Source organism: Apium graveolens, chromosome 6 (genome assembly GCF_009905375.1).
Source record: "Apium graveolens cultivar Ventura chromosome 6, ASM990537v1, whole genome shotgun sequence".
Taxonomy (NCBI): Eukaryota; Viridiplantae; Streptophyta; class Magnoliopsida; order Apiales; family Apiaceae; genus Apium; species Apium graveolens.
In genome coordinates this window covers 15734706-15744137 of record NC_133652.1, presented here as the reverse complement: position 1 = coordinate 15744137, position 9432 = coordinate 15734706, and the positions used below count along the sequence as shown (strand labels likewise).

The following is a 9432-nucleotide window of genomic DNA, read 5'->3' as shown; positions in this document are numbered from 1 at the left end:
AGTTAGGCATTTGCTCAAGAGCCTCAACAAGTGGAATATTGATGTGAAGCTGTTTTAGAACATCCAGAAAATTATTGAACTGAACATCTTACTTCTGCTTTTGAAACCGTTGAGGGAATGGTGGTTGTGGTTGAAGTGTTGGAATAACCTTAGAAGTTTGAATACCACCATTGTCAGAAATTTTCTCCTCATTTCCGTTGTAGATGACGCACCTTATTTGAAATTAGATTTAGCATTCTCCAAGACTTTTCCGTTCTTCAGTGTCATGGTAAACATGCCCATTCCTAGGCTTTTCAACATCGCTAGGGAGAGTGCCATGTGGTCGAATTTTTAGCTCATTAGCTAGCTGTCCAACTTGATTCTCCAAGTTTCTCAATGATGCCTCTTAACTTTGGATGAGTGCATCATTATTATCCATGTACGCTTTTAAAATATTTTCAAGAGAAAAGGATTGAGTTGCTTGTTGAGGCAACTATTGTTGAGCTTGTTGAGAGAATCCAGGAAGATTATTCGGCCTAAAAGCATTTGCTGAATTTCCAGAAGTAGCCCCTTGATTTCTTCACGAAAAGTTAGGATGTTGTCTCCATGATTGATTGTAAGCGTTTGAATAAGGGCCACCCTTATTTTGATTCACAACATAGAAAACAGATTTAGGATTTGAAGGACAATTACCGTAAGTATGCTCTTCACCACAATGCACACATAAAATATTCTTGATGTGATTAACCTGTAAATTCACTTAATGCCCCGTAGATTGGTTACCTCACATCGCCAAGCTCTTTAGCATATTCTCATTTGATGACATTTGAGCTCACATTGAGGTTACTGCATCAACCTCATAAATTTCAGCTACGCTTTTTCCAGCTTGAGCTTTATTATTTGTACACTGATAATTATTTGTTACAATTGTCTCAGGATTCTCATATGCCTGATCGTTTGATTTAGCCAACAGAGCCCCATTTGCTGATGCATCCACCACCAACTTTGTATGAGCATTGAGACCATTATAAAATGTCTTCATCGGAATGGAATGGAGCAGGCCATGACGTGGGCTTTTTTCTCAGTAATGCCTTGAATCTCTCCCATATCTCATATAAAGATTCATCATCCATTTGCTGAAAAGAATTAATCTCATTACGGAGCTTTGCATTCTTGGTGAGAGGAAAATATTTCATTAGAAATTTCTCTGCCAAATCATTCCAAGTAGTCAACGAAGATGGTGCAATAGAATTCATCCAATCTCTTGCCATGTCTCGCACATAATATGGAAAAATCTTTAATCTAAAAGCATCATCCATGACTCCAGAAAGCTTTAAAGAATCACAAACCTCGACAAACAACCGAAGGTGAAGATGAGGATCCTCAATAGCCATTCTAATAAACTGACCAATAGTTTGTAACATCTAAAACATGTCTGGCTTTAGCTCGAATTGTGTTGCTTGAATAGTTGGTTTGATAATTCCAGAATTCAACTCATCAACACGAGGTTTCCCATACAGCCGATAACACTATTTCTATCATCCTTCACCATGCCATTGGGTACCACATCCTGGTTATTAACTAGTTCACCCATGACAATAATTATTTCCATTACTTCACGTTGCACTCTTCTTCGTGCTTTAAAAGTTCTCCCAAGTTCAGGATCAAAAAGCAACTAATCATGAGGGTTCTTCATTCATACACAAAAAAACCTGATAAGAAACAATAATTACTCCCGTTAGTACAGAAGCAACTGAAACAGTCTCTGGAAGCGGCGCCCAAAAACTTGTTACATAAAATTCAGATGTGCAAATGTACACAATCTCAAGAAAGTAATATATTAGTAATACCAGTTATCGTACCTCAAGGACTGTAAATTTGTGTAAATCACAATTAATTATCTAACAATTCAGTTATCGAGCACAAAAGGTGTTGAAGGTTTTTATAACTAACTGATTAATAAAGAGTAATTAACACTAAATTTTACTAGCTCAGAGAATCTTGAAAAGTTCAAATATGAGAAGATAAGTCTAGATAATTACTTCCCCCTAACACGTGAATATCGGTAAAAGAGTTGCGTAGTACTTTAGCAAATTCATAGTTCACTAGCTAGAATTCAATGGTCATAGGTTTCTCTCGTAATCACTATGGTATATTTCCCATCAACAAATTAACATATATCTATGCTAGTTTACTTTTCAAAATATAATTATGCACCAATTCAGAAAGCTATGCATGGTCACGATATATGTCTATATACTGTAACAATATTATAATCAAAAGATATAAGCATGCACCATGCAAGTTTTATGTCTATTAATTATAAATCTCTCGGTATTATAATTAATTCTTTAACCTACTCAAGTCGATCAAACAAAAACAAGTATAAGCATTAAAAGCACTTGAACGAGTAAATCATAAAACTGCATACAGTACTCTTTAAGAAAACACCAATAATCCCATGGTAGGGTTCCATACAAATCCCAACTTTAATCAAATTAGTTCATAATGAAAATCACCAAAGCATCCAAGAGTTTATAACACATATTCATAATGAAAATAAATAGGGAGAGAATTCTAAACAAAAAGATGGAGATAAACAATCCAAGTGAACGTCTTCAATGGTTGTGTCTCCGTCCTCAGGCTTCTTCTTTCTCTCTTTGTACTACATGTCTATCTCTTGTACTCGGTCTAGCTCTACAATAATCAGATTAGGTCTGAATAATAATAGTAATATATCTAATGAAAGTAATTTTAATGAATTAAAGTAAATACAAAGAGATTTCCCAATTAGAATTGAATTTCAAGAAAGTGGAAATTCGTAGTTAACTTTTTGACTCAGATTCTGGGATGATTCGGCTGGGATATAAAATCAAGACCAATTCTGATTTGAAGCTCTTCTCATAAGATTTTCATGGGCTGTTGAATCGTCAGAATCGGACTTCTAGAACTCCAGATATGACCCAAACAGTGTAGACTGCGTAGCTGACCCATAAAATCCGATCTTTAATCAAATTAAACTCGAAATCTGATTTTATTTATTTAATAAAAATCCAAATCAATACAAAATAACCAAAATACAGGAATAATATTAAGATAAAGTACACGCTCATTACAAGGCATCCCCGCACTTTCAAGTGTGGTAACTTGATTTCTTTTTCTTCTACATTTCATTAGGACATACTCCTATTACTCCATAAGTGGGCTATTGTAATGCCTAAATGGTATTATAATAGGCCCAAAAAGTGTTATATTAGGTATATTGTAACACCAAGGGGCGTTATGTACACGAGCATTACAATAGGTACCCTAATATAACACTTCATTGATCTATTATAACAAAGAAGAAAATGTTACAATAGGTAATTATTGCAACATTAAATGACCCAAATGTAACGCAAAATGAGTGATATAATAGCTTGATCAAGATTGCATAAGTACCCACACCCCCACATGTGGGTCCCATATAGCCTATTGTAACCGTCTGTTTAATCTGTTGTAACATCAGTTTTTGTAATTAAGCAACGCTAGCATATATAATGTAATACTATATATAAATATATATTACACTAGTATATGTGTCTAATCTCCACCATCAACAACTACGACAAAAGTACAATATTATATATGAACATATTAGTTTTCGCAAAGATATGTGTACATGCCATGCATTACATGGAAGACATCAGTCTTTACAACCTCTGCTTTCATACGGAACATACCACGAAAATGAGCTAAACCACCCTCGACGTGCACACGAAGTTCTGTCTCACTTATCTGAGCCTGCAGAACATTCCTAAGTTGACAATTTATTTTTCCTTGAGTTCAACCTAGATCCCGTGTTCAATCTCAAAGAAGATAAGTCATGTAATTTCAGTAAGGATCCAGATTTTAGATGGAACAAGATTTTATACACAATAAAATTACAAAAGATAATGTGCAAAACCAGGATCATCAGGAGGGACCATATGGATCAAAACGAGCACCTGGTGGAACACCCATGTTTCAATCAAGGAACATAGGTAAAATTTACATTTTTAAAGCTTATTGTTACTTTAAAGACTTCAAATTTCCTATGTAGTTGAATTGGCTCCATTGGATGATCTGGTGCTGTGATTACAGTTAAATGCACATCTAGAGTTTAAATTTTGAAGCTTATAAATAAATAAAAATAGAGTCTAGAGGTATACATACCTACGTGAGTTCCTCCTCCAATGCCAAAATCACCCCTGAAAAGGTTCAGGATTATCTAATGCGCTGAACAAATAAAAAAACGAATGTGAGATAGAAATTATAACAAGAAGAGTAACGCACTTGAAGGATACATTCATTCTCCAACACAAGGAAGTAGATCATTGCCACCAATGCTAGGATAAATCGGAGGAAAAACAACCCTATGTTGTAAATAACAAATTTAAAAAATATCAGTCTACAGGATATATTGGCAGGACAGACATAGTAGATAATAAATTAATTAAAAAGCTTCCTTTTTTTGCGAGTACCCAGATAGATTGTATGTTGGCGCTAAGGTTCAGAAGCCTGGAGCTTTTAACATTTGACAAATTGAAAGATAACATTTGACAAATCGAAAGATATTCAAGCCTGGATTCCATTCCTTTTCTCTCTGTTAAGCACATGTAATGGAGTTTTTAACTTAAGAGCCCCCGGTTTCTTCAAGCAGATGTCAAATAGTTTCTCTGAGCTATGTTTCTTTTTATGAGAGGTAGCTTTAGTTATTGGTATTTATATTTAATAATTAAAAAAAAGAAAAAAGAGTACTACATATATAGGTAAAGTTGCGGATAATTTGTAAGTAATGGGTTGAAGGTTGTTAAGAATTCGAATGCATGTAAACCTATAATGAGTGATGAGTTACTAGCAAACGTAGGAGTTGAAGGTGAAGAAGATGGTTCAACGTGATGCCACACTTTGTGAGTTGGGCGGCGACCTCGATCGTGATTCATCATAATAATCTGAAAATAGTTAGCATTTGACAAAATATTCTGAAAAGATCACTTCTCAATAAAAGCTTATAATGAAATAATAAAGCAACAAAGACCACATTAAATAAGCTCAAGTAGTCACATAACTGATTCAAATAGAAGCCCAAAAGCAACCTCTATCAGCATCTCAACTACTCTATCTTATTTTTGTTTTAAAAAAATGGTCCTGATAATAGTTTAAGTCAACTAAAATAGTTTTCAATCCACTTGAAACACACAATGACATGTTAAACTCGTCTTTAGTCTTTACTATTAACACACCGTATGCCTATAAAACTAATAAAAAGGTAGTAAGTCACAATTTGAAAATCAGACTCTTACCATCTTGTCAGATGAAAGACACTTGAAAATCAGACAATGAGGCACTGATATGTTGTTTCCAAACTACAGCTTGTCATATGGAAGACACTTTAAAACAAAAAGAACTAATTCAACATTATGCAAAACCGACTTACCTGTCTCGTTGATAAAACTTCAGCATCATGTGGAACATCATATGGATCAAGTCTAGGATGCAAAATTACAAAGTATATCTTCCAAAAGCAAGTCTCACTCATATAACCTAGAAAAAGTTCCATTCTAAGAGATTTCAATCTTGGCACAAGTCGCTCAACAGCCAGTGCATGCTCTTGCAGAGCATCAGACATATCAAAATCTGCTAAAACAAAATTACTCAGTAAAACTAAAAAAGTATATATGCAGCTGCAGGCATGGAACATTTATACAAAACAACCCCTTTTCATGGTAGCTATTGTCTTTTTTATATTTTATAGCGAGGACAATGTTTACGAGTTGGGATTGATGCAATTTTCACTGATGCGTTCTGACACACCCACATTTAAAAGCTTTTAATTTTTATAAATTAAATTAGAACAATATATACCAACTCAAATGTATAGGGCGTTCATTTTTCTATACAATAGTTCTATCATATAAATTGAATTCTCATATCATGATATCAACATGTAATACAACAAGACCATAATTTTTAACCTCAAATTCTACAAAAATGCAATTAACACAACTCAAATTAACTAAATTAATCATTTCCTTTGACTTAAAAGAGTAAGCAAAATCTTGAATAAACTCGATTACTCAATCTGATCAGCTTAATTAACCGTACTAAATATTCATTTAACGTAGTAAAAAAAAGCAAACACAAACTAATATTACGGAAATCACCTTCCTCGTCATCAATATCAGTCAAAGAAAAATCCAACCAAGTCTCGGGATGCATAACAACATCTCTAACAAAATCCACCACGCTATCCGTAACACCGACATCTCCAAACTCATAATAATCCCTCTTCTCCTCACCCTCCATTTGATTTAAATTCCTTTAATAAAAAGACAAAAACATGTCTATTTCCTTTCATTTTGAATAGAAATAGATGGTTTGAAAGCAGTATAAGAAGAATTAATACCACTCAACGGTGGATGGGTTTCAACGACGAACAAAACTTCTGAAGACTATCCACTTTCAATGCTTCCACAATCACACTGCAAAATCAAAGATCTGAAAAATCCTTGCAAATAAAAATAGAGAGCGATTAGTTGAAGTTCAAGTAAATAAAAGTCTTAATTAAACTCAAAATTGAAGAAACCCCTTTTTAAACTCAAAATCAAAGACCTTATTTGAAAAACAAGCCTCAACTAATTAATTAATTGAGCCCTTAAACATATAACAAGGTTGTAGAGACGGTGCGGTCAGGTTGCAGAGAGGCGGAGTGTGGTGGTCGGTGAAGAGAGAGGGGAGAGTCGGATTAGAGAGGGTATGTTTGTCCGAGGTGAGTTTTGTAAGTATAATATTTCATTTAGGGGGAAAGATGGACGCCAATAATTCATCTACCAATTCATGTTTCATTTTTTTATTTTTTATATTTTACTTTCTAATTTTAAATATTAAAATATTATATATTAAATAAAAACAAACAAAGAAACTTTTACATTTATGTGTAATTTATTTTTATAAATTTTATTATACTAATATATTACATTTTTCATTCACTAATAAACCAGAATATAATTTTAATACTAATCTATGATTTTTTTCCCTCTAATATGTTTAAAAATTAAAAAAGTAAATATTGTAACACCAAGTGGTGTTACATGTTGTGCAACACCGACATTTTTGTGTAACACTAGCTTTATATTTATTGTAACACTAATTAAAAAGTGTTACAATAGGACACAAATTTATTAGCTAATATAACGTTCCTTATAACACTTGTATTACAGTAGCTCAGTTATGGCCTAGTATCCCACTAGATTATTTACATTGAGAGACTGAGATTGACACGCATTTTAAGGCTCCCGTGCTTAATATTAAATATTTTTTTTCTTTTGAATCAAAATATAATGTTTAAATTTTAATGAAAAAAGGAAAATTCTAAAAATAAATTATAGAACTATACTTTATATTAACCTTAAAATGCATGCCCAACATGAAAAAAAATATGTAAAAAATCTAGTGAGACGGATGTAGTATATTTTTATTATTGGGCATAGTCATATTTAAAAGGAGTATTTTCACTTATTTATTAGACTTTAGCTGAATTTCATTTATTGGGATTGGCTTATATACTTATATATTCATGTTTAGGCAACCAATTAACAGGGCCGTCTAACAGAATTTGTATAACAATAATTATCATAAAGTTAATAAAAATGAGGAGATAGTGATGAAAAAGAATCAAACTTTACAAAATTTATCTGAGAAAAATGAGTAAATATTTTGATAGACAATTGTATACATGTTCCGACATGAAGATACATATAACATGCCCACAAAATTTTTTTGGGCCGATTAAGTTAGGGGGCCATGTTGCTCTCAATAGCTAGCTGCCTAGCTGGCTCTGGCAACCAATCCCAATCGGTGAAATCACCTTCGTCTGAAAAACGTATAATCACATTGTAGTCTTTGCATGGGTCATTGCTGTGCCAATATTGCAAACACTTCAAATTTTCATTCATCAGGTTGATATGTGAAGAAGAAATATCTGTGGTTGATGTACTTGGACTACTAGGTAAACTAGAAGAAGATGGAGAACAATTATGAGATGATAGATGATCACACGCAGGTTGGATGAGGATTTCATGGGGTTGAATCAAGGGGATTTCGTCGACTGAAAATCCAGTGTCCGTTGTTAAGCTTCCCACCGCCAGATAATCAAGATTGTTGACCGAAAATGAAGTCTCGTCATCATTTTCTTCATCTTTATCTTCATCATGCATTTTTGCTCTACTTTTCCTAGATTTTTTTCGGGATATGTTATGATGATCATCTGTGGGAGGATGAGTGAGAAGTGGTCTGTGATCAGTGAGAGAGTCGATTTCCATGTTTTTTAACTTTTTCTTGATGTGGTTATGCCAATAGTTCTTGATATAATTATCAGTTCGCCCAGGCAAATGAGAAGCAATCTTGGACCATCTGTCAAAATAACAAAATAATGATAACAAAAATGAACTCATGTGGATAATTCAAAAGTTTAGCAAACACGGAAAGGCTAGCTCCAGTACTGTTGTTTTCGGTGGTGCATTATCATAGTACATTCACAAACATGAACTACATACATGGTGCACGTCAGCATGTGTGGATAATATAAAATAAAGACATACTTGTTGCCAAATTGCGAGTGAAGATGAATGACAAGCTTCTCATCTTGTTCAGATAAGAGGTCATTCTTAAGACCCGGTCTTAAATAATTTGTCCATCTCAGCCTGCAGCTCTTACCACACCTTACTAGACCTGCAGTACGTAATTCATGCAATCAGTATCAAGATTCCCTAAGTTTCAATCTCTTCCAGACATGCACATTCGATATATGTAAGAACTATATGTACCTGCTTGTTGTGGAACAGATCTCCAGCAAAATTGAGTGCCATTGGTTTGAATAAAATTCCGGAGCTTCTGGTCTTCGTCACCAGTCCATGGACCTTTCTTCAACCCAATTTTATCACAGCATGGTCTCCTTCCCATTTCAATCTGCTCAAATTATATAATTAATTATACATATATGCATGAAAATAGGATAGAGCAGAGAGAGAAGCTTAGATATATCACCTTAACAACCAAATCAGCTCCCCTTATATATATAGGCGCTGGCCGGAAGACCAATGGAATTTTCTAATTATGTAGACAAACGGATAATTAAAAAAAATTATATAGAGTTCAGCTTATAATTGAAGTGATTGGAATTCATATTTGTTCAGCAATAAAATATCAGGTAAAATGTGTCATCTTACATAACATTTTTTACAAATATTATTAATTCAATAAAATCATACAAATTTCATACATTTACAAGTACAACAGGTATATTTTGCAAACCATTTATGTTTTGCACACTAATTATGTTTTGTATAATAATATATTTTACAATGTTCTAATTGTAAAATATATGCAATTTACTGTTGTCGGCACGGATTTATATTGGCCATATCCAAAAGA

General features: G+C 33.4%; 2 protein-coding genes and 1 non-coding gene across 4 annotated transcripts; 1 reads left to right on the top strand and 2 right to left on the bottom strand.

The window, feature by feature from the left end:
• Positions 1-1037: 1037 nt before the first annotated feature.
• On the top strand, positions 1038-1145 carry LOC141669945 (small nucleolar RNA R71). Its single transcript, XR_012554197.1, has one exon. It is a non-coding gene; the product is annotated as a small nucleolar RNA R71 (small nucleolar RNA).
• A 1659-nt stretch (positions 1146-2804) lies between these two features.
• LOC141668423 (uncharacterized) lies at positions 2805-6757 on the bottom strand. Of its 2 annotated transcripts, XM_074475308.1 has the most exons (8): positions 6613-6757; positions 6407-6498; positions 6165-6319; positions 5438-5637; positions 4482-4952; positions 4294-4373; positions 4174-4208; positions 2805-2964 (listed from the first exon to the last, which is right to left on the bottom strand). In XM_074475308.1, the coding sequence occupies exons 3-5, from the start codon at positions 6304-6306 to the stop codon at positions 4758-4760; spliced, it is 537 nt and encodes a 178-aa protein (XP_074331409.1). In that variant the 5' UTR covers positions 6307-6319; positions 6407-6498; positions 6613-6757; the 3' UTR covers positions 2805-2964; positions 4174-4208; positions 4294-4373; positions 4482-4757. The 2 variants fall into 2 exon arrangements, with proteins under 2 accessions (XP_074331409.1, XP_074331408.1); XM_074475307.1 differs by having other exon boundaries at positions 4294-4952.
• Positions 6758-7638: 881 nt separating this feature from the next.
• Positions 7639-9046, bottom strand: LOC141667135 (uncharacterized). Its single transcript, XM_074473511.1, has 3 exons — positions 8826-9046; positions 8601-8730; positions 7639-8412 (listed from the first exon to the last, which is right to left on the bottom strand). The coding sequence occupies exons 1-3, from the start codon at positions 8959-8961 to the stop codon at positions 7794-7796; spliced, it is 885 nt and encodes a 294-aa protein (XP_074329612.1). The 5' UTR covers positions 8962-9046; the 3' UTR covers positions 7639-7793.
• Between the last annotated feature and the right edge of the window lie 386 nt (positions 9047-9432).

Coding starts and splice junctions, on each gene's coding strand:
- LOC141668423 (XM_074475307.1), bottom strand. CDS start 6,306: ATGGAGGGTGAGGAGAAGAGGGATTATTATGAGTTTGGAGATGTCGGT. Junction 5,638..6,164: donor TGATATTGATGACGAGGAAG/GTGATTTCCGTA, acceptor TTGTTTTAGCAG/ATTTTGATATGTCTGATGCT. Junction 4,953..5,437: donor AAGTTTTATCAACGAGACAG/GTAAGTCGGTTT, acceptor AACTATTTTCAG/ATTATTATGATGAATCACGA.
- LOC141667135 (XM_074473511.1), bottom strand. CDS start 8,961: ATGGGAAGGAGACCATGCTGTGATAAAATTGGGTTGAAGAAAGGTCCA. Junction 8,731..8,825: donor ATCTGTTCCACAACAAGCAG/GTACATATAGTT, acceptor TACGTACTGCAG/GTCTAGTAAGGTGTGGTAAG. Junction 8,413..8,600: donor CACTCGCAATTTGGCAACAA/GTATGTCTTTAT, acceptor TTATTTTGACAG/ATGGTCCAAGATTGCTTCTC.